The sequence below is a fragment of the Lissotriton helveticus genome, chromosome 3_1, assembly GCF_964261635.1.
Source record: "Lissotriton helveticus chromosome 3_1, aLisHel1.1, whole genome shotgun sequence".
NCBI lineage: Eukaryota > Metazoa > Chordata > Amphibia > Caudata > Salamandridae > Lissotriton > Lissotriton helveticus.
Window position 1 is genome coordinate 1389055264 of NC_136061.1, and position 25243 is coordinate 1389080506.

Consider the following 25243-nt stretch of genomic DNA (forward strand, 5'->3'; position numbering starts at 1 on the left):
AACGCCGAATACCAAGGCTGCATAGGCTTGAATCTACCTCATGACTCTTCCAGCTACTGTTAGATTCTCCCTGTCCTTTAATCTCACTAGTGCAGGTTCCATCTTTCTCCCTTTGCACCTTTTTTTGTCTTTCTTCTCCTATTTCTTTCCCCTTTGTGTATTTTTCCCTCACTTACTCGCAATCAATGTCTGATGAGGAAAACTAAATGTTGGTCCCTAATAATGAGTGCCTGTGGGCCCCACTGGCATCCACTGGCTCGTTAGTGCTTTCTAATTTGTAGCGTAATAACAGCTATGGAGTAACATCTTCACTTGTTTTAATGCTAAGTAAGTTGCTTTGATATTTAATCTGCCACAGCCCCAAGCCCCACCCACAGACCGAGTTTAAACACTGCCTGTAGCATTTCCTTGCCTTTTCCCGTTTAACCAATCAGCACTGTAATTCAAGACTAGTGGTTTTCATTGTATTTTTTTCTTTAGTATTCGCTTTAAGTGTTATTTTTTTTACTGAATTTATATGTACTTGCTGATGTGTTTATTTTATTGTATTGAATCATACTGCTTATAGTAAATTTAGTAATCAATCCAAAAAATCACTACTTAAACCGTTTGACATTTTAACCACTAGAGAGATATCCTGGGTGCTTATATTCTACAGATAGGGAATATAGTTGGCAGTATACAGATTTGAATAACTACATGTATACCTCTATAAAAAGTTTAAACATACTCTTCATGTGTTTCTTATTTGAACTACAAAAAAATGACGTGACCGGTGTGCTTCTTACGTCTCAAGCAGCTATTGTCCAAGTACATGGTATAAAGCATATACACTAGATTTTTTTTTATCAGGATTTAGAAAAAAAATGAAATCTGCCCATTTTATTCGAAGGGGTGGTTACGGTTGGAAACGCCTCCGAATGAAACATAGATTTAATTGGAATTGTATTTGATAACTTTATTATAGACGTTCACACTTCGACCACGCTGCAAGCAAAAAAACATGGCACGGTTATTTTCCCTCCCTTTCACAAAACCTATCACGGTGCACAGCTTAATTCCGGTAGTTCCTCTGCCCGCCCAAGCCTATGTATCGAAGCGATGTATTCCGGAAGAGAACTACGATTCACTGCATGCAACGGGGCACGCCTATTCAACCGCCGCTCTCTGCGAGAGTGCGCATGCGTGCTCAGACGTGGCAGCAGCATTATGGCTCCTTTCAGGCACTGCTGGAGTGAGTGCTGTAAGGCGACAATGCTGCTGCTCGTGTTGCTCGTGAGTACTCTCTTGTCTGTCGCCCACCTTATAGCGTTTAGCTGCTGTGGTTGGTGGGAGGGTTTATGAGTGTCAGTGTTTGCAGCCTGTGCTGCTAGCAGGGGGAGAAGCTTTCAAGGATGGGCTTGGCTGACAGTCTCGAAGAGGAAAAGAGCACCCTGCCCTGCCCAGGACGTGAAAGTTGCCTCACGTGTGCTTGCAAGGGTTCGTGTCAGATCGTTCGGCATCATAATGGTTGCTTCAGTAATTGAAGCAGTGTTCCGTAGTTTATATTAACGATTGACTAGTTAAGTTTTCCAGAAGCAGATTGCATTTAGGCTGTACGAAGCTTCCCAGTGGCCGTGGGAGTGTAGTCAGTTCTCCAGTTAGCCCCAGGCTTTCAGGGAACACTTCTTGATCCGCTCTGTGAACAACCCTCAGCATCTGACTGCGGGGGGTAGTGTGGCAGGGCAGCTCTGCAGAGCACACTTCGGAGTTTCTTGGTGTGGTCACTGGCACTGCACAATTTCTGGGCTTTAACTAGAACTGCAGTGGTACAGCGTCGGTTCCTGAGATAACCAGGAGCGTGCAATCGGTTAATTTATTAAACAACTCTTGCGCCATCCTGTCACAACATCAAATCCGCTCGGATCTTCCTGTTGGAGCCGGGCTACATTGTATTGTTACTGTGCATTCCAGTATCTACAGGAGGTGAAGCCAAGCAGAGGACATTTTATCTTCAGTGCAGCTCTCCTGTTTCTCGGGGACAGCAGATGTGCAGTACATCATTCCCTAACTTCCCTTTTGTAGCAGTCAAAACAGTGTTTTATTTCCAAGATCCCAGTTGGAAAGCATTCAATACTAATGTTTGTATTCCCATAAAGCTCGGCCATGCAGTGCACACTTTCTCTTCGCATTTGCAACAGGCATTCATTTTTTTGAGTTTACTGATAACAGTAGGCGTCCTAACTTCCCACTAGTAGCGGTGTTGCACATGAATCACTCAAGGCGCAGCACGTAGGTTCAGCTTCAGAGTCCCTGTTGACGAAAAGTGTACACTTCCTGAGCGCTCTATTGGTATGCATAGCACTTTTTTGAGATGCCCATTGATTGGTGTCTGCCTTTTAGTGCACATTCCCTGAGATTTTTTTATTTCTGCTTTGTGCCCAATTCGGATTATCAGATAGGTTGTGCTACTCTAGTGCATTTCACTAACCAAAAGAATGCAGAGTTAATAGTCTGAGCTACTCAGTGGCACGGTGGTATACAGTGATGGAGTCGGCTATGTTTAGTTCTGTATGAAAATTTCGGAGTGTGTAACTGACTATCGACCTTTCCTACCGTCTGTTAATTGATGAGCTGTTTCTGGTGGTCATTTTGGGTCTAGTATTTTTATGAATCCGTATGTGGGCGAGTGGCGGCTCCTTTAAAACGTGACATTGTTGTAGCCGGTTTAATGCATACCTCCAAGCTTGGCAACAAGGAAACATTCAGACGCACGTGCTTTGTTACAGCTCTGACTGGACATATATTTCACGTTTTTCTCCTGAATTTAATTGAGAGTGCACTTTTGTTATGACGGGGAGGGGGGGGGAGAGAGAGGTGGCAAGACCGTGAAATGATATTTTGGGGTGAAAATAGACAGGTACGTCTGTGTACTTGCGTAGGAATTATGACTTTTCAAAAGCAATAGTGCGTTTTCTGTGTACTTTCACACTGTATATATTACGCATGCCGGGTCTGTCCGTATCACTGCATTTAAATGGACAACGCCTTACTAAACTTTGCTCGCGAGATCCGCCTGAGTATTGAATGGATCATTCTGTAGTTTGGTTATTTTTGAGTTACTTAATAAATACAAAACGGTACAATCTTGAATATTTTACGGGAGAGAGTGAGGCACGTGCGGGAGAATGTCTTGCTGTGTGTTCAACTCAATCACTGTCCGAGCACTGACCCTTGCCCTGTAAATACAACTGCACTGTGTATTGTTTTATTTTCCAGCATTGTTATCTTGCCTGGTGCATCTTGCTACAAGGTTTCAAAGCATTTCCCCTGCCTTGCAACAATCTAATTTGGGGCTGGTAGTGACAATGCATGGTTTCAATACTCCCTGTATGGGAGAGAAACAAAAAGGAGCACGTTTCTTTTGCTGTGTTCGGGTCACCTCCGATTTTCGGCTCAACGGTGAAGTGTATAGCTTTTTTTGTAAGAAAAATAATACAAAAATATCTTCGATAGAAATGATGTATCCTTGGGCGTTCTGATCGCGTATTCTATGATGGCCACGTGTTCCTGCAAATAAAAGGTGGCCACGTAAACCTGTTTATCAGGAAGTGGGGGACACACCTTTAATTTTTACTTGAGGAATTCTTTTCCCGTTCAGCGTGAACCCTGTTCGGTACACTTTTTCACGTCGTTGAGGCTTGCCACTAGTGCAGTGAAGCTGTAGCCATGTTCGAAATTTCAGTGCAGATAGTAAGTTGTGGGGTCATGGTGGAGAGGGGTTCAGATTGAAAATTATGTGGTTGGTTGATCTACTCAATGGCTGTTGTGAACTTCAAACACCTACACAACTTTACACAACACATATGCCCCCAAACCCCTTATAGGCAGTCCTTTTCTGCTCAACGGAATGTAGTCTTTGGAATGTTGTACTTGGAGCAGTAATATCTGTTTTTCCGGTTTTTGGGTACTTGCCTAAAAAGCCACATAATACTTAAAGTATACTTCTATGTGTATACATGACATTATGCATTAAGCTCACAAAAGCCTGCATTTGTTTCCAGTAGTTTTCTTCAGAAAACCTAAATGAGCCGGCCCACAATGCAATTTCTTAAATTGACCTTGCAGTGTTTTCTGACCTCAAAGTGTAGTTTAGCTAACAGAATGCACGTCTGCCACAAACGTTCTTAAGAGCAATCCACAAATTTCAGATTTTGCAAAATCGCTCGCCATTTTGTTTTATAGGTCGCACTCCTTGTACCGGTTGCCAAGCTTACATATGACAGTTTAGGATTTCCCCATCAAAAGATATAACTGGACACTGTTCATGATCTTTTTCTCTGTTCATGGTTACTACGTTGTTGTTTGAGCAGCCGTTGTGATGAAAAACTCTAGTCCGGCTGGTGAGGTACCATAGAGAACAAGCATTTGCAATGCAGTAGGTCTCGCATTTACAAGAGTTTGAGCTATTGGCAATGCATTGGCTTAAACTATTGCAAAAACGAGACCTATTGCATTGCAAATTACTAGCGCCCATGCGGCACTTTCACATTCATGGAGGCTACGCCCCTTACTCTAGGCAATCTGTGTTTAAAGAAAGGGGCATAGGCGACATTAAAGCGAAAACGTGGCATGGGGCGCTTTCACATTAATAGCGACCGCACACCTTTCTTTAGATGGGGCTTGTCTAAAGAAAGGGGCACGGCCTGCATGAATGTGAAAGGGCCGCATGGGTGCTAGTAAACAAAAAAAGAAAGTAATCATGGCAGCTATACTTAAAGCGACCGCGCTGCTGAAATAAATTTTGAAAATGCGGCCGCTGTAGTTAAAGCAGACCGCCATTAGTAAATAAGATAAAAGCGGGAGGTGTGCTACAACGTAGTGGGTGGCATAGGGGCACATTGTTAAACAAAATAGTGCTCACAGCCCAGATAAAGCAGACCAAGTAACAAGAGAAGCAAAAGGTCCAGTCGTTATGGGAGGTAACAAATGCAGACAAGGCTGTACCAAGGATGGACTAACAAGCCTAATAACGACTCGGAAGTCAGCGTTTATGAAGAGCAATGACACAAGCCAATTTAAAATATGGGCGGAGAGTCGGCGGGGCTTCAAAGCCATACTCCAATACTGCATGCCTCGCAGCAGCACTTGTGTTGCACAGACTAGACCTAAAAATGGTGTTGGCTGAAGAAGTTAATTTGTTGCATTTATGGAGATGAGGTAGGAAGGCAAGTGGATGGACGTAGCCTGTCAAGCTGAATGCAGTTTGTCACAAGTTGTCCTAACTGGGAGAGGAGCAAAAAGGAGTCTGCTACTTTCGGTTTTGACTGAAACTGCCTCGGATTATTACAAATATACACTTTTTTATAATATCTAGGAATATATTTTGTACTTCTATCCCCGAGCTGATGTAAGTTTTATTTAACACTGAGAAATGTAACTAATATGTATTAATCGTTTAACAGTGCTCATATTAATTATGTGCAAGCCCTATGATAGTTAGTAGCTCGTGGTCATTGGTGGCTAACATAAAAAAATTATGGTGGGGCGCTGTAGTGCACAATTCACAATAAGGAGCGGGAGCATGACCGATGCAGCACTTCTCTGCCGGGAATCGGATCCTGGTTGTCCACGAGCAGGGAAGGACTTCCTTTCCTACTCCGTGGAATGCGATCCAACCAATCCTGGAGCTTCTCTCATCAGCATGAAAGTAGCTCCAGGATTGGTTGAAGTGGGCTAACACATTGCTCATTTTGAGGTTGGGGGGCCTGTAGCAGCAATCTCCAGCCTGTTTCACAGCCTTTGGAATGCTGGCTCTACACTGTGCATGTTGGGTTGGCCGACGCAAGATGGCCGGCCAATCCATCATGGGCACTGTAGACCAGTGCTATCATCCTGCATTTGCAGGATTCAGCCTCACCCTCGAGCTGTGACCAGCGCGAGCCGGTGCTGTGGCAAATAAATAAAATGGCATTGACATGCTATTTTATTTATTTGTGTTTGCCTGCTGCGCTGGCAGCAGGCTTGGGGACACTCCTCTGCTCTTGAGGAGGAGCTGCCCATGTTTGTGGTTAGTTTTGATTCCTTTCCAATGGCTGCTGATTCGTGACATGATGGCCCACAAGCCCTTTTCTCAGTTTTGACTTGTCTTTGCCTTGGGGTCAGGCGAGGGGGGTCATTGCAGGTATTATAGCCCCATACTCCAAGGAGCACAACAGCATCTTGGAAGACCTGCCAATGGTTTTGCGCTTGCTCTTTGTGCTCATTGGGCCTTGCGGTTTGGCAGACTGATTTTCCTGCTGTTGTAGGCAGCACAGCACTCGTTAAGTGGCCATGTAGGATTTCAGCCTTATGGAGCACTGCAGAAATGTATGCGATCTTTTTCACTCTCCTGTCAGGCAAATAGAAGGACCAGGGCAAAATATTTGTCCCACAGCTGTGGTAAGTCGCCCCATAGCAGTGCTAAACATCGTGTTGGGCTACGACATCCTGGTGGAAACGGAGCAGGGACATTTAGTTGCCAATTGGGCCCCATGCTATCAGTTTGATATCCCGTCCTGGCTAGAAATGTCAACAGGTCTCCGCTGAAATTTGAAATCCTTTACAAATAACTGAAAAAGCAAACTTGTTTGCAAAGTGGTTTTAGCTGAAAACCAGCCAGTGAATTAAGGTTCTTCCTCTGACTGGTTAATAGTTTGTAACCATGAGAGGCCAAACTATATATACACAGTGCACTTTCTTGAGCTCTTCGGGGCTTTTTCTCAGCTTGTCAAATTTAGTAGTGGGAAACAACAGTAAGAAGGTCATTTAGGCCTGTGCACCTAATCAAGCATATAAACTCCCCGGTGCAAATGTAATTTGCACCATATTCCTCTGATTTTAACATGTCCAAAGTGTACTTGTTATATCTGTGTTCTTCCCAATTTGCAGTTACCATGGCTTTTTTATCTTGTACTGGCAGCGCACACGGCAGGCTTAATTTATGCACATCTTTAAATAGGAACTCGTGCCTTACCTTTCGTTGCTGTTTTAGCACTATCATCAGGGTATATATAACTGCGTTAATGCTTTCAGATCTTTGCAGACGTTAACATATGTACTAGAAATAGATTACAGTTTACTTTTAATCAGATGTTTCTTACTATGATACACACATTATTTTAGTAAATATAGTGAAAATCTGCATATTACAGATCATTCCTTTCGGGTTCCTTGTTCTTAAACTTCCTTGCATCTGACTTCGAGCACAAGCTTGAATCTTTATCCTATAATTTGGATCTGGGATTCTTTCATCCTTTCTTAAGCATTGCACAATCTGCAGTGAAAACTGAATTCACTCCAGATTCAGCACTCTAGTCATATGCTTTTACTTATCTGTTGAACTCTAAGTCAGTCCCACCTTGCATCTACTGGAGAGCATGGTCACTTTTGTACACACTGCCACATCCCTTAAAAGGATTTCAAAACACACAGCTAGATCAAGGCAAAAACCTCTGGGGAAAATACCTGTACATAGCAAACCTAAAGTGCAAAGGGCACAGCAGAAACCTATCCTGCATTCTCTTTAAGTCGTGTATTGTCAGCAAAATGCTCAAAGGAATTGTTCTAAACGTGTTAATCTGGGGCGTATGAAATATCCTCGCCATCACGCGCTGCCCTGCTTTAACAACGTTAATACACATTTTCTAAACGGGATACATTGTTGAGTCTGATACTCGTCGCAAACAAGTGATCTACTATTGCTTTGATCGATGTTGACGAGCCACTACGATATCTACAACGCTAGAGCAGCTAGAAATTCGGTTCAGAACACCCTCTACTTTACCTGCAGTCATAAAACTATTGTAAGTTACAACCCCATAGTATCTCTGCAGAACACCCCATGCTGTTGACTACACATTGTTTGTTGATCATTTTTATGTCGCTTTATTTACCCGATTACATTTCCTGTTCTATGACGGCTGGTAAAGTAGGCACTCAAGAAGGTATACCTCTTGGGTTGTGCTTTGTGAACTCCTAGACACTAAGCTCTAGCCAATGAAAATGTTTTTCCCACCACTCGTATACGGATGACATTCATCCACACTTGATCGTGCAAGAAGGGAAAAGTTGAGAGCGGCTACCACACACCAGTGGCAACTTTGAAAGAGCTACAGGCTTTAATGTCCAAGGCTGGTGAAAGTGTGCATGAGACAATGTGTCAAGCACTCCACTAATCCATCCTATATGGTATAGTGCCAGAAAAGAAACCATTACTCAAGCCTTGAACTAGATTTGTAGTATGCCGATGAACACTAAGGCGATTCTGTAGCAAAGTGTCCAATGGACTTCTTGTCTGGCGAAAATAAAATGGAATCTTTTAGTCAAAGCGCGAAGTGTTCTGTTTGAGGCAAATGTAACGCTGTACATTACCAAAAGAATGCTACCCCTAATAAAGTCAACAGATCAGTTAGAGATCATTTACTTATTTCATTATTATTAAGAAATTATTTTCTCAGAGAACAAGGAAAGGTCAAGACGTGCTACTTTGATGTAGCAATTGGGTTCTATTGAGAAAGAGCTGGAGAAGTATCATGTTGTTTGGAAAAAATGGTGATCAGAGCTTAAAGGTGTATAACGCAGTGCTCAATAAACTGAAATGCTTTAAACATGCAAACGCAAAGTACACAGTGTAGGCGAGCTTGGATGATTAAGCCTGCCTACACAATCTATACTAATTAATCATTTCTATGCATATTAGCCAAACTGTGCCTATTAGTGTTAGGACCCCTCTGTATCTAGAGGGCCATCATCTAAACCAGAAGTAATTAAAGGCAGAGGCTCCAAGTTTCACTGAAGCTCCCGATTAAGGGCATAAAGTTCAAACTTGGACAAACAGTCCCCTATCCATAAAAGTAATAATTGAATAAATTGGAAGAGTGCCATCTATTTCCAAAGGTTCGTACAAGTCAGCTGAACGCGCCTAAGCAGTTTTGACAGTTTTCCAATTATCGAGGGTTTTGGGGAATAAAACCTTTTCTATTTGTATGAAGAGTTCAGTGGTCAAGGTTTTTTTGTGCAGGGCAAGCCTCTGTATTGAACAATGTGTGCTAATTAGAAGCGCGGTGGCTGCATAATGTTATGACTGGTGTTTCTCATTGGTAGGTAGCATCAGGGGTACGTTTTAGGGGGGAAACGAATGTAAAGCAAAGAGCAAAAAAGTCCTTGAGGAAAATGTCACCTTAGACAAGATGCACGCAATCAAACCTACATTGGAGTGGCTAACGAGAAAAAGAGCACCATTTTTTTTCTCTAGTGGCCCAGTCAGAGGACGACCTAAATCGGATCGAGAATGTGTGATATATACTGAAGACTACGGTCCATCAACACTCAAACAAAACATTAGCATGTTCAAGAAGCCTGCTTGCTTTCCATTATGGGTGGCATGGCTTTTCCAGAGTTCCTGAAATTCAGTGGAAGCAAAATTAAGCTACTGTTATTTGTGTCAAGTGCATTAATATTAAACCACATGCTCATTCTAGGCCTGCTTATCACACTAAAGTCAGAAGACTTGATTTGAGCCATCTTCGTCTCATAAGTGATGATTTGATATGTGGTAAACACACACACCATTCTATTCACAATCTGTGATGCATCTGGTCTTTTACCACATCCCACCTTTTACCACACCCCTGGATCACAAAGTAATAGCAAGAACCACCTTTATCTTCAGGTTCAACCCCATTCACTCATTGAGCCATGGCCTATCAAAATCCTATTTTCTCATTTCTAATAGATGCAGAAAGGTGCTATCTGTAGGCTGCTATGCAGCTCCTTGTCACAGGCCCTAATAACTTCACAATCAATATCTCTCTCTCCCTCTCTCTCTCTCTCTCCCTCTCTCTCTCCCTCTCTCTCTCCATCTCCATCTCCATCTCCATCTCCATCTCCATCTCCATCTCCATCTCCATCTCCATCTCCATCTCCATCTCCATCTCCATCTCCATCTCCATCTCCATCTCTATCTCCCGCTCCATCTCCCTGAAATTAAGTAGATTCTTTGCTGTCCATAGACCCCTCTTTGATTAACGCACATCCTGACACCATCTGCAGCAAAGCCACCAACGTTGCCTATAGAAAATAACAAAAAAAACATGTTTTAATGAACCTCCATCCGTACACTACTTCTAGATGATTGTGCCGCAATCTTCAATACATGTTACACATTTTAAACTAGATTTATATAATCACATAACTGGGCCACTAAAGTTAATTTATTTTTGTATTCCTTGCCCATTCCAATGTACCTTATTGTGCATCTTGCCACGGGTGACATTTTTTTCCTGAAGGCCATTTTGCATGTAATTTGTATTGAATTCCTTTTCATCCTGAAATAGTCCCTTCTCTACCACTGAGAAACACCCACCATGGTATGGTACTGTCACCTGAAATGACCCCTTCTCTACCACTGAGAAACATCCCCCATGCTATCATGCTGCCACCAACATGCTTCTTATTAGCACCAGTGTTCTTAGACAGAGCTTGCCATCCTGAAAAAAACTTGCACCCTGAATTTCTCATACAAATAGAAAAAGTTTTGTTCCTCGAGACCCTAAAAAATTGGAAAACTGTCAGGACTTTTTTATAGCACTTTCCACTGACTTGTGTGAAACCATGGGGAACAGATGACACTCTTTCAGTTGTTCCTGTTATGATTATGGAACTACATGCCCCAATTGGAACTTTACTCCCTTTAATTGGAAGCTTAAATAAAACTTGCAGTGTCTGCCTTTAATTACTTTTTGACCAGAAGACGACTTTCTGATTACAAAAGGGAGCAAACGCCATCAGTAGTAGTGGAAATTATTAATTAGTGTAGTTTGCGTAGACATGGTGTACCCAGTCATGCTCTTCGTCGCTCTGTACTATAGCTCTTATGCTTTCTCTCTGTTTTCTTAAACACTTTCACTTTTATTGAGCACGGCAAGATTCCTTTAAGCACTGAGCTCCAATGTTTCTTGTATTCAATTTGTATGATATTTCTCCAATTCCGTTAAAATAGAACTTGATTGGTACATCATGGGAGCATGTCTTGCCTTTTCCTTGTTGCATTTGAGAAAACAATTTCTTTAAACTGTTCTTCATTTATGAACAAATAGGTAAATTATCCCCTCAATGAAATGTTATTTTGTTGCTTTTTTAGGGATTGCATTGTTTGGGTGAATTGCACGTAAAATTGCTTGAAACATAACGATGTTGGCCAAAATTATCCATTTTATTTTCATCAGACCTGAATTATTTTAAATATTGCTTCAGCATCTCCTGAGTGTTTTTCTACATACTACAAACCTAAGGCATGGCAAGCTTTCTCCAGTAATTGCTTCTTTCTTGGCATTGTAATATCTAAGATGGATTTGCTAAGTGTTTGAGAAATCCATTTTACATGCAAACCTTGATTAGTCTTGGCCATGAAAAGCACGTTAATCCTTCACAGTTACCACCGACTTATTGGTAGCCTCTCCAATCATTACCCGTCTTGCATGATCATAAAGTTTGGTAGAATGGTATGATGCAGGTAGAGAATGGTCGTGCTATGCACAATCCAGATGATCCACAATAATTAGCCGAAAATGCGCTTTGACCCCTCGTCGGGAGTAGTAAGCGCTATATAAATGCAATTACAATAGAACACGTTTGTGGGGTATAAATATATGTTAAATGGGCTGCCCCTTAGCTCTGATATATTATTTTACATTTCATGGAGTCGCTCAACACCTGTCTAGATATGGACCTCCATCATGGCTCTGTTCTTGGACCTCTGCTCTTTTCACTGTTCACCGCCTTCTTTGGTGACCTAGTCTACTTATTGGCACCCTTATGCTTCTTCTTCAACAACATTATCCAAGTATTTGCATTTCCTTTCCTCGTTCCTATCCCTTTAGGCCTATATTGGACTGCTTTTGCAATTATCAGGCATTGTATGATTCAATGCTGTTACCCATCCAAAACTGAGAGCACCAATTCCACATTGGCCATAGCATGAAAAACTGCCTTTCATTCCTTCTGCCAATGCTTCAATGTTCTGTATCCCATTATTTTGGGGTTCACACCAACAAAGATATGTCTCTTTTTCTTTCATTTAATCACCACTGTCAGAACCCCTTCCAGATGGCCCCAGGGCAAGCAGGAGCTGCTGGGCCCAACCGTGGTGGCTGAGGCCTTACTCCCAATGTCCCAGGGACTGGCATACTATGGCTTCTGCTCAACTGGGGCAAGCACTCCTCCAAATGACTCTGTTAGATAGTGTCACATGAGCAGTCAAAGCTCCTTCGCAAGGAAGCGCAGATACAAATCAATGAACACAACTCGTAAATCAAGGTGCTAATGTCCAGTCAAAAACTTCTTTTATATAAAAATGTCTTTTATTTCTAATTCTACACATGCAAAGACAAACGACATTCAAAAGAAATAATACAATCCTTCTTGAGGTCGTGGATCTAGTAATTGTCAGGCCACACCCTGTCTCACTAAGTTTAGTGCAACGGGTTCAATGTTATTCCACCGTACTGATTTGAAGTATGCCCCCTGGGCCCTAAAGGCGTAATAATGGCTTACCTGCTCCTGAGGTATGGAACCCTTCAGTAGCGCAGTGAAGTCCTGCTCTGATTCGACAAAGTCAGGCTGTGTGCGGTCAAATGTGGCAGCATCCGACTGGCTCTCTGCTCCGAGCCATGCTACTGGCTGGTTGTAGCGATCAGGTTTGTTCCTGCTCTGGCGATTGCCTGGTAAGTCACACTTTCCTTTGCAGGGGTGGGAACTGTTGATCTCCTTGCTCCAATGGGGCTTCAGCAATTTTCTTTGATCCTCAGTCCTCATTTATTGTAGTTCGCAGAATGCTGGCTGGACCCGCCTTGGTCACAGCAGCAGTTTCACGGTCCCGGGTGACAGCCAGAATCCTTGACCTCAGCGTCTCCAGTGACCTATTCTGGCATACTGGGTCGCAGCCAAGGCCTTTGCAAGTCCGGTCACGCTGACCTGGCATTGATATTCACAGTGGTCCCCTTTCTGGCATGTGGGCCACCCACCACAAAGTCATGTAGGCCTGGTGCCCTCCACAAAAACCTTGCTCCTTGCTTCAGTCCACAGAGCCACCTCCTGGCACAATGGGATCGCCGCATCAATCCAGCACACGGGCTACTGCCTTATCGGTGCAAGAGCGGATTCCTCACACCTCGCACAGGGAGTCCTCAACATAGAGCTCCATCCTGGACCTTGCTCAATCATACGATCTCCTCTTCCTCACAGGGCAAACTGGTCTTGGTCTTGGCGAGCAAGCAGGAGCTGATGCTCCTGCCTAGGTGGTCTGGGTTTCCCTGGGTGATGTCCCCTCACTTAGCAGTGAGACTAGTAGGCCTGGGCCTACAGTCCTGATCACGTGCAGCATTCATTCAGAGCTTCCTTTCCTCACAAAACTAATTTGGCTGCTCAGCAGATGACAACGTTTGTGTTCCCAAACTCCCCTACTTCTAGTCCTTTACCAGACTCAAAATGTAATTTAGTGTCTGAGTCTTTGAAGTTTTGTGTTTGGGTTCTTCTTCTTTGAAATTGACATATTTGCCATCCTTCTGAAGCATGCTTGTCACAACAGGCACTAGTCTGAAGTTGATTGACTCACTACAAGATTCATGGGTGTGGCTAGAGTTCACATCTGGATGTCAGCCACAGTGATATGTGCATCAAAAGGTTAATCCTGGGCTCCCAGCCCCACTTTATGGTTTCTTTATCATCCCTATCTCCCTCTCTTATTGAGATGTGTCCAGGCCTCTTCCTTGTGATATATCATAGAATCAAAGAGTCCTTTAAAATGTACAGTGATAGCTTGGATATCCCATCTTCCCGCTCATGTCCCTTCCAGCTTACAGGAATGCAGTAATTTACAATTCTGTCCTGAGGGGGGGGGAGAATTCCTTTACTCCTCATGTTTTCCACCAGGCCAGCCTGTGCTTCCCAAAATGGAACCAAATGTCCTCTATGTAATGTACCTGTGCAGGCACACTTGCACAGCATACTAGCACTGTTATCCTCATGTATTATGCGACCACAAGCATAACTACATGCAGAAAACACACTCCATCTGAGCACAGTGTTCAGTACTGCAGCCTTTCTGTGTTGTACCAGAGTGTTTTCTAAAAAAAAACACTCTGCCAGCATACACACATTTACCATGCATGCACTGTACCACACTCCAACCCTTGTATAGTGTATTTTGTGTGAACACGCAGCATATTTCGATCACACGTGCCCTTCAACCCGATGTCAGCCAGTGGTGAGTTAAGTACACTGCAGCGGATCTTTTAAAAAGGGGAGTGAGCCTGTAGGCCTCACTTCAGTGACACAGGATAAAAAGGTACTGATCACTACACGGTATGCTGCCACCACCGCGCTTGTGTTGCTTAACTCCTGGAAAAGGTTGTAGCCTTTCACCACTATGAGGGCAGCGCTTTGGGCACCCCTTCCTTTCCAACAAGACCGCAACCTGTGAGACCGACCTATGTCATGCTGCACACGCATGATCCTTGTTTGCTTATGACAAAAAATCTGCATTAGTGATCCAGACAATAGTACAGTGGGCACTCAAGGCAGAGGTACATGTCTCCTACCATGGCAGAGGACTTTTCTGCCTCAACAACCACTGATGGCCATCTTAATTTACTCTGCATTTGCAAAGTTCTCACTATCTTTACTTCCACTCTTTAAAAACTCGGGTCAGGTAATTATAAAACTACAAGGTTGGCTACTGTTCCTCTACTTTGTCAATATTATTTCTGGTCACTTGGCAAAATCCTAAACCTTAACCTCCTATGATCGAGCATCACCTCCACATTTTGGTAATAGGGGGGATATCCATCAGTCCAAAGGAGACCCCTCTTTAAAAGCCAAGCCAGCTGTTTAAATGTTTATGTTGCCTTCCCCACCATTTGCTTTGCGCATAGTCCGTACTGTACCATTCAATGTCCCACCTGCTCTTCCTAATTCTCAAAGACTTCACTAACACATCTCCTTATGGCTCTTTAGAATTTCTTACTTTTTGATTTAAGAGCACCCCATTAAATGCTTCAATCCTCATCAGAAACTGTTCCTGCTATGTACAGAAAATTACCTCACTCATTGACCGCTCCTGCTTAAGCACAATGCTCACCTTGCAATTCCTGAACTTTGGTTTTTACTATGTGTGCAACCAGTCACCTGCTCTAAACCCCACTCTCCACATCTTTGTCTATGTTAGCCATGAATGAGGTGGTCACTGGTAGGGTATTTGTGGAAGAGCAACAAGAGGCCTGTGCAACCTAGCTTAAGTGCCATAACACCTGAATTCAATTAGTCTCAACGGACCAGTCCCGTTTGAATATTGTCTTGGTGGTTGGGCGAGCTCAAAGCCTTATCCTTGCAAGAGATGCAGATTCAGCAACCGAAATACAATACAGTTTACAGAAAATTGAGATAAAGATCAGAAATCACCTTAGAAATTGCTCACAGTGAAGCAGCTTTGCTGAGATGAATCTTTGCAAGCTGTGGCAAGGTTCTGTTAGTGTTTTAAGTAGTATGTCGTGAGGGATTGAGATCTTAAATATTCTGTTTCTAATTGGTGCCCCTTTTGAGCTACATGACTGCCCAACCATGCTTTTCATGCATGGACCGCCCTCTCTACATTGAACCCCTTTTTAAGCCTGCACTAGCACAAACAGCACTTCACCCTTGGGTTGGAAGAAATATATCAGAATATCAATTAGTGTTTTCTCTCTGTGAGCGAAGACAGCATTAAGAGTAGAGTTTGGATTACATACACATTGGGTTCTGGCAAAAGCACACAGAAGAGGGCCATCAGATACACCAGGAATTTAAGTGGGCTGGGTCCTGCCGGTGCTGTGACTTGTCCCTATCGGGCTCTCCCTTTTTGCCTTCACCCTCAGGGTGCAAAAAAATTGTAACTCTGCAGCAGTACCACCCTTCAGAGCTTTTGATTTAACTTCAAGGAGACTCGTTATAGTTCTTTCACAGCCGCATCATTTCAGAACTGAATCATTTTCAATTTTATATGCAACGAAGCCGTAGTTGTTGCTTATTTATCTTATGCAACTAACAAACATTGACAAAGCCAATAGTTCTGGCTTGTTGTAGGTATAATGTTACTCTGAATGCAATGACAGAAGCAGCACAATACCCGTTGGGCTGGCACAATATGCTAAGCACAGATTTTTAGCTTAAGTGTTTTTAAGCCATGCCCTTAATTATATTGGCCACCCCCTTTGAGAGACCCCCCGGTTTTTTCATCCCACTTAAAGCCCTGAGGTACAGCAAGCAAGACGTCTTCGGCTTGAGCAGAGGTAAGATGAATCTCCTGCCCCAAATTAGTGTATATTTTGTATGTATCGTGTTCTGGAACTTTTGTACATGACTCCTGTTAAAATTTTAACTTTCCCTGCTTAGAAATGCATGGTTTGATTTTTATTTATTTATTTTAAAATATCTTGAACCTTCGTTTCTGTTATTTTCCCTCTTGAGTCAATTGTTCCAGATTTAGCATAATTCGCCCATCGGCTCCTTGTGTACTTAAATGGCAGAGATAATTAAAATCAGTTTTCCTTCTGGCCTCCTTTAAAGGTTACTGGCAAGGCATCTTATGATGTAAATTGTCCTCCTTTTGTAAAAAGAGTGTTCCTATATTCGTCACATAAAATTAATTGGTATGACTAGCTACATATTAATGTAAATAAATGCAATGAAATTAAATGATACTGTTATTCAGATTAACATGCCATCGTGTTGAGAAATTTCTCAAGGCATATTGTCTCTGATCGTCACCTGTTGTAGAAGACCTTATTGCAATGATATTCATTAAAAGATAAGTTGTTTTGTGGTGTTAAGTAGTCGGTTTATAGATGACCCGGGAGAGACCAGCTTGTAAGGAGAACAACATAGGAAGCCTCACAAAAAATTATGTGACATTCTCGTGAAATTGCTTATTTTATGAAGCCTCGAGTAACAATTTGACTCAATTTTCATGAAAAACTGTTACTGGATTCCTGAAGTGGATGTCAATTGTTACGACAAATCTCTATTGAATTGTAATACAATTGCTAAAGTGCCCATCATCAGAAGTGAATTGTATTTGATTGATGCGTCCTTGAGCACATCTAGATTTAAATAGAAAGAATTATGTGGATCTTTTTTGCTATGCCGGACTTTGTTTTGCAAACCTCTGTCCTGAATATAATGTGTTCTTTATTGCGTGTACGTGAAGAGCGCCGTCATTGTGTGGCAGATATGTGTAATATTGGCTAGTGGGAAGTATGTGCAGCTGCTTGCATTTGCCAGTATGAGATAAATCATTAGTTGTATACAATAGTAAGATGACCAACACAGGGCAGAAAACACTTTTGGAGGCCTTTCAATATTAAACTTTTTTAACTAGAGCACTTCAGTGTAACTGTGATCAGTCTTGTGGCACAAAGCACTCCACCCGGGACTAATAAAAATTCCCTTTTGTAACTGGCAGTTTTGAATCTGGTGGTATGGGAAATCTGACAGATATATGGTCAAAGCATTCCTAGACTGCTGTGATCACCATACACTGAGGTTTCATCCAGGCTGTGGAATATGTTCTGGTCCATGGAGAAAGCCAAAGACCAACATATGTGCAACACATAAACTGCTCCTCCAGAGGAGAAAAACTGAAAAGGGATAGAAGAAACATATGCATATAACACTCTAGGCCTCTTGGTGTCAAAGCCCTGATGATGTATTTGTACAAAGCGTATTTTTTGGGCTCGCTGTCTGGTTTGCGACATGTCCTTCATTTTGAGACGCCGCTGATGGGCTAATATGTTGCATTGCAAAATGCACTTTCAGGGCAGGTTGCCAAACCACCTGCTTTATTAATATGTGTGAAAGCTTGAGCCATCTAATTTCATGCATGCTGAAATTTTTTAAAGCAGCCCATGTCCCTTAGAAGGACAGATGGTGCTTTTATAGCAAAGTCAGCAATTAATAAATGATATGTGGGGTGAGGAGGAGCATGAACTGGTCCCCTGAACCACTATCTGTTTCCCAGAAGGCCACTTCCTACAGTTGATAAGGTGGAAACTGTCCCACAGGGCCAGCTTCTACTTTGTAAATGGGTTATAACCAGTGTCAGGGGTCTGTAACCTGTCTAGGATTTGGTCTGTATGTGTTAAAGCACTGATTCATATTTTGAATCATGATTGGAGGGAAGGCTTTCACACTTTACTATTCATCAAAGGTTGCACAAGGAACTTTGAGAGGCAGAAGCCTTTAAGCCTTGCAGCAAAGTCTTAGTGCATTGCGGCTTGAGCTTTTGCAATTCCTGTGATTTTGCTAATTGTAGGTTTTGTCACTACAGAAGCACTTGGTTCCATAAATTATTGCATTGAAGACCCAACCTAACTTGCCTGTTACTAACTGTGGAAGGCAGGTTGCGACAACATTTTTTTTAATGAGAGTTGTGCACTCCTCCTCTGACGCAGGATTACCTTCTGTTGTATAATTTAACTTTAAACTTGACACTGTAACTGTTGCAGAGTTCAACTGCCCAAAAGGTATGACCAGACAGTTACTTTGTTTCTAGTATTTAACACCTAGTTATTACACTACTCCCCAACTTCTGGCGTTGCTTTGGAGTCTGGTTTGGTGTGTCATGATGACTTTTAACCTGATAATAAAACGGGGTGTGATCCTTTGAAGTCACTTGGGAGGGGGATCAATAACGACTGAAAACTAGGGACCCGCTATTTGCCATCCATTTTGAAAGAGACAGAAGGTTTGATTCAGCCTGCTAAAGCATTAATCTATAATTATTTCAATAATTACATTTGTTTTCAATACTGTAGATCTACATATATCACATTTACAAGCATAGACCTGAATATAGACATACAAAAAATGTGGCAAAGTAAGCCCAATAAATCACTTACAATTAATACACACGAATACGAGAGAAATCAGAATAATCAAAAGCACAAATTAAAACCAAAATATTCACACAAAGCAGTTACAATATTTAGATTTTTTTTGGTTAGTTCTTCTTCTACTCCCCTTCTTTATTCTGTTCAGATTATGTTCTTTTTGGTACAGGCATAGACAAATATTCACAGAATATCCGATTTATGTGAGTGCAAGTGTAATATGCTTACAGAGGGTCACATGGATGGGACTGGAATGGAGGCGGGCGCAGTATTCGGGAGAAGATGTTTTATTTAAGTTCTCTTCTGAACCAGAGAGTGACTGCATCTCTTGACTTAAGCTAACGCAGCAGCAGAATTCCCAGAGGCCTTCAGTGTTCGGCTGCTCTCGCGCCGGCTGCGATGGATAACTCGCTCAACACTTCGCAGTTCTGGCCCTCGGCCTGCCAGAGCGTGGAAATAAACATGATGTAGTTTTCCTGTAACCTGCGGAAGGTTTCCCTGCATGCTGAGTTTGATAGCATATTATTGTGGTGTTAAATCATTCTGTATTGTGTCTTGGTGAGCCTGTATTTTTTTCTTAAGGATCTGACCATTCACTACTGAGATCTCAAGAAATGATTACACCTATGAGTCAAAGAGTTTGAGTCAGCCATTACTTAAGATTTTTTTTTTATTTTTTTTTATTTCAGCTAAGGCCTGATTTATGTTTTTTTTTGCCCACGTAGTTCTCCTGTTTTAGGTGTTCGAGAGTAAACCAGTGTGTCTGTGGGTTATAACCAGTGTGTCTGTGGGTTATTCCTCTACAATCCTACAGCACACACGAGTCAGGAGTAGCCGCCGCAATGACAGTAAACTCAAATAAACCAATTAAGAATGAATGATGCCTCGGTTCACTGTATGTCATGTCATGTATGTGTATAAATACCAAAACTGGAAAAAAAAAAAACTTCTTATGGTTCCATCTCGTATGCTCTTTTAGACAACAGCTGGCTGATCTAAAGTCTAACAACTCCCCAGGTTGCCTACTTTTGTAGCTGAGATATTTCTTCAATAGTAGCAAAATAGTGAAACATGTCTTCCGAGCCAGACCAAGTATACATTAATACATTTTAATACGACATGTGCCAAATTGTCCCAGATCTGATTTATTTCCCACGTTGAGAACATGCAGGAAATTCTTTGTCAGCAACGGAGGCTGGCCATACTACAATCAATTGTTAATTAGTAGAGTTGTGACGCGTTTCCTGTAGTCGGCATTTTAAAGAAGCTGGCATGTAATGAATGATTTGCTAATGCCTCCGTTTGGGCTTTTAATGGGCGGTGGACATCTCTGGCGGGGCTTGTAACACCGCCATGATGTCTAGAGTGCATTATAAGGTGATACATCTCTGCACTGTGCAGTTGACGGTGACGTCCGGATCCGTGGAGCTGCTCCAGGGCGCTTTCTGCGCACCCTTCCATCGCATTTTCTCTGTAATGCCCCCCCCCACTCTGTTCACTTCCAGTGGCTCGCCCCCTCATATTTCCGTGTTTTTTTGATTTTCTCTACATTCCACCCTCTCTTGCTCCCTCGCTAGCATGCTTACAGGAACCCTGCCTTCCTCCTGTCCAAACCACATTATGCTGCTTTTCTCCTCCTCCTTTATGCCCATTTCCTGCTTTGCTCTACCCTCCTTCGCACCTAATGCTGCCCCCCTCTCTTGGGCCTCTCCACAATTCATTTTATTTCACCCTCTGTTCCCGGCGACTCCCATTTTTACCTCTCCTCTCCCCATCGTCCTTTCTCACTTTCCCTCCTACTGAACCTCATTTTCCTTTCTTAAGCACTTCTGTTTACCTTTACATTTATTTTCACTAGGACCTCCTGTTGATCTACACTATCACCCCACAACCAGTCCTACCCCGCCCCCCCCCCGTCTCTCACAACCCCCTCTGGATCCCTTCCACTCAACTGATCAATCATCTGTCTCCAAACACAATTCATCCGTTCCTATCTACTGGTACGACTTCTCTGGCCCTTTCCTGTGACCAATGTCTGTCTGGCCTGTCTCTCTTTGTGATTGATTATTTACCAGTCCACTCTTCAGGCCATTCTACCTCTTCTCTGCCCATTCTACCATTCCATTTCTCCACCTCCCCACTGCCCTGTTGTCTCTTTTCTTCAGTGTACTGCTGCTTCCTCCCTTATTCAGCCTCTTGGTTGCCTGCACCAGTCTGTCGCTGCTCTCTCGCACTGCTCCCATCTGCCTCTGCTTCACTCGCACATTTCTGTTTTTGGTTTACTGTTTACTTTTTTCTTTTTAGTCCTCATATGTGACAAAGGCAGGAGCAATGATCTGGAAAATGTCCGGAAACTGGACGCCGTATAACCTCCATGATCTAAGTCTACATTAACCAGACTTCTTCAACTAGTAATCGAGGAGGGTTCAATTAGTAACCCCCACTATCCTCATCACCCTGTTGGGCTTTGTCTTAATCCTTGGACTTAATTACAGTATAACTGCAATTTAGGGTCCCAACTGGCTTCTATAAGTGCGAGTGCTCAGTTAGTTTGGGAAAACCATGGAAAAAGGAGCCCACAGTTTTTTCTTTCTTTGATGAGCCAGATTGGCAATCAAGCCTGGCAATATGCCTGGAAAAGCTTAGCCAATCCGCACAGGTAGGTGGAAGTTCGGAGACCCATTTCGTACAGATTTCACTTTGTGCAATAGCTGTTAGTATGAAGACTAAGTAAGATCTAATTTTCCCCAAAGGAGTTTTGTCCTCATTCAGAACCCCAAAAATAACTAGCGATAAGCTTACCTTAATATTGCCCCCCAAAATTTTATTCAATACTTCACCCACTTCTTGCCACAAGAACTGGATAGCTGGACACTGCCAAAAGAGATGTACATAGTCCGCATTCTCCAGCTCGCACGTCTGGCAGCATTTCTTCTTGCTTCCACCCATCTTTGCAAGTTTCTTTAGGGACCAGTAGACGGTTTACTGTTTCCTTACTATAATTTCTTAGACCAGTCTACTACTCCATTCGTTGCCTCTCTTTAACTGCTTTACTCTCCAGTTTATCTGCCACAAATTCTCCTTCTTGGTGCCTTCTAATGCTTCCTCTACCTCTCTACCTTTTCATCCAGTCAATAAGTCAATCGTTTGGGTGGAGTCAAACTCTGTATGGGAAATCTAAATAACTAAGCAATCTTCAAAGTTCACTCCGTACACGTCACTTGCTATTGCAAATTCTTGTACTAAGAAACTAAGTGCGAACATAGACAGATTGTCACATGAGTTGATAATCCTCACAGCAACCACCACATGCAGAGACATTCCTGCAGATAGACTGCCATGCACACTGGGAAATGCAACAAATGCCTGTGCGCACAAACCGAGGAACTGCTAAGTGTTTGCCTGTCACGTGTAATATTCTCAATCTGTCCTGGATTTTTACCCCATAACATATACATAATATGTATCAAGACAGACCAGAAGCTCTAAGAGGGCAAATGACAGAGGCATGCTGCTACGCAAATATCTATAACAAACTGGAACTTAAAATATAAAACTTCAGCTGCTTATTTGATTAATAGTTGAGTTCTGGCTGAAGGTGTAAGAGATGTCATGCTGCCAGTTGGAGGTAGGCTGTCATACTGACATTTGGCTCTGAACAAAAGTATAACATATTGTGGTTATGAACTGTCTCTAGAAGTCCTTGGTAGTGATTGCCGAGAAGACTGGGGTGGAGGTCCTGCAGGAGGAAGTAGGTTTTAATGCAGGTATAGTTAAGGAATACCTTTATCATCAATGCTAATAAAACATTGTTTGGTTGTATTGCCTTTGCTGAGTAAGCCTATCGATTTGGTAGAACACAAAAATGGGAACTGTTATCACAATCTGTGATTCAGCACCAAATAAATAGTAGTCCTGCTTTGGAGACACCAGCCCTACCCGGCTTATACCCTTGAAGGATAATAAGCAGTTGGAGTCTGAAGTCTTGGTGCTACAAAGAATTTAAGAGTGAGACAAAACTTTCTGACAAAGTCTGTGCTGAAAAAACCTAGATTGCTGAATTTTAACCCAACAAAGGCTAAACCGGAGTTTCCGGCTCTAGTCCCTGAGCCGTTGTCACTTTTGGTGTTCTGCTGTGTGACTATTCAACATATTTTGTCGTCTTCCTTAGAGCCTGACAACTGGAGTCCCCCGAGGGACTAAACTAGATACGCCTACATTAGAGGTTTCCTCAGTCTGGAGGCCTACAAAGAAATAGCTCTGCCTCTGAGACTTCCTATTTGAAATGGAGAATTTAGAGGAAATTAAGGTTAGGAGCGAGGAGTGAATGAGTAGGAAAATAATAGAGTGAACATGTTGGTGAAGGAATAGGGAAATGTTTCACAGATTGATTGACTTGTTTCAGAAGGAAATGACTGTGTTCTGTCAGGGGTTTTGATGCCAACATTTACAAGATGATTTAAGAATATTGGCTGATCAAATCAACAGCATCAAAGAGGAACATTCCCGGATATTGCTACTATCAGCCTGAGGATCAAGCTTAGGATAAAGCTTACCCAGACCTAGGGTCTCCTATGATTTAGCACCGCTGCCTGGTGTGAAAATGATAAGAGGTTTTTAGAGTCCATTCTTTTACAAAAGTCCAATTTAAATCTGCATTCCACTAGCTTAGTATGATAGTGTACCTGTGAGATTGACCAGTATGTGTTGTTTTTAATTTAAACTGTTCCTAGCCCCCCCCCCCCCCCAAGTAGCTGCTCTCTAGAGCCCTTCCAAACATGAAAACTCATTTTCAGACTTTTTGCAAGTTCTCTGAGATCCTAGAGTTCTTTTTTTGTATTGTTCTAATTGGGGCGTCCAGTTTTATGGTATTTAAGTTTTAGATTTTTCCGTCTGTAATTGAGCATATTTTTTTCTATTTTGCCTGTGTTTACCCATTTTTGTTGGGTTAAGGAAATAATTATTTGGAAACTAGTATATTATCACATTTACTTAACTAATCAAGGTACACTTGCAATTGGACATCTCATATGCTATAAGAAGCCATATATAGGTCCCAGGGGACATGAAGGCAATCAGTGGGGTTACGGTGTCAAGCACTGGGTGGATTTGGAGAAGGTTGGGTCTTATATTTGTTTCTATGCCTATCTCCGCTAACTTGCAGTGTTATACTGTGGGCTTAACTAGTCGCTCCTCTGTAATGTACGACCATTTACATTTATGCCTGCTGTATCAACTGTGTAAAACTCAATAAAATATTGTCATAAAAAGCCATACATAATACATCACTTATATGGAATACACTAACATAACATTAATATTTTAGTACGATACACAACTGCAACTGTTTAAAGCTTCATTCGAAGAATCGTTCTCTTTGTTTTTTTAACGCACTTTCATGCTAGACTAAACAGCTGCTGGCCTACCAGCTCTTACTGACCTAATCAAAGGTTACTCAAAAGAAAAGCTATCTTCTGCATTTTCCATACTGGAAAACAACTACAGCCAGAAAAATATATGTGTTTCTGTCTGAATATATCTGTAAAAAGCAGTAAAAACGTATAGCAGGGCGCTTTAGTTATGATGCTGAATAGTGGGTGCTTGACAGTTCTTTGCAATCGAAGGGCAAGAAAGTTTAAGATTCGTTTGGGCCCTTCATATAATTTGAGGCTACCTATGTGATGTACAGGTCTTTCTTACAAGGGTAGCAAGCTTTGAACAGGCATGCTGGAAAGACCAGTGTTAAAGGCTTTTTTGAATCTTAAAAAAAAGTCTGATTTGACACTGCAGGTTACAGGAAGTGAGTTCTGGACAAGTAACATTGTGCTTGGAGCGTTGTGTCCCCTAAACAATTGTATCCCACCCTAAGGCTAGATGGCCAAAGAGTTAGGCAAGGGTGGAGTCTGGTAAGCCTGCTATGTATAAATAATTTTAGAAGGTACGAATGCAGAAGACCTTGGCAAGCTTTGTTTACAACATTCTGGGTTTTACATTTAACTCATTAGTTAATAACCAGCAGCCGACATAATGGGTGGCGTATCGTCTATGTGTTTTAAAAGTAAAAGATGAGGTAGGCTGCATTTTTTTTTTTACATTGTAAAAATTTGTAAATTCTTTTTTTTCTGGTAGGTCCTGTAGGTTTCATTCAGCCGTGGCCTGTGCAGGTAAGAGCAGTGGGGTGGTGCGACAAGGGGGAGGGATGATTTTGGCGAACGACAAAGAGGGAAGATCAAATAAATAATGAACTTTCCCCTGTCATCGTCCGTCAAAATCCCCCCCACTCTGCCCCACCGCTCTTACCT

The 25243-nt window shown here is 42.3% G+C and overlaps 1 protein-coding gene across 1 annotated transcript in view; it reads left to right on the forward strand.

Moving 5' to 3' along the window:
- Positions 1 to 1187: 1187 nt before the first annotated feature.
- PDIA5 (protein disulfide isomerase family A member 5) overlaps positions 1188 to 25243 on the forward strand; it is a 1081671-nt gene continuing 1057615 nt past the window's right edge. The window contains exon 1 of the mRNA XM_078682031.1: positions 1188 to 1275. Coding sequence (XP_078538157.1) covers positions 1210 to 1275 — 66 coding nt within the window. The 5' untranslated portion in view covers positions 1188 to 1209. The remainder of the gene's footprint in view (positions 1276 to 25243) is intronic.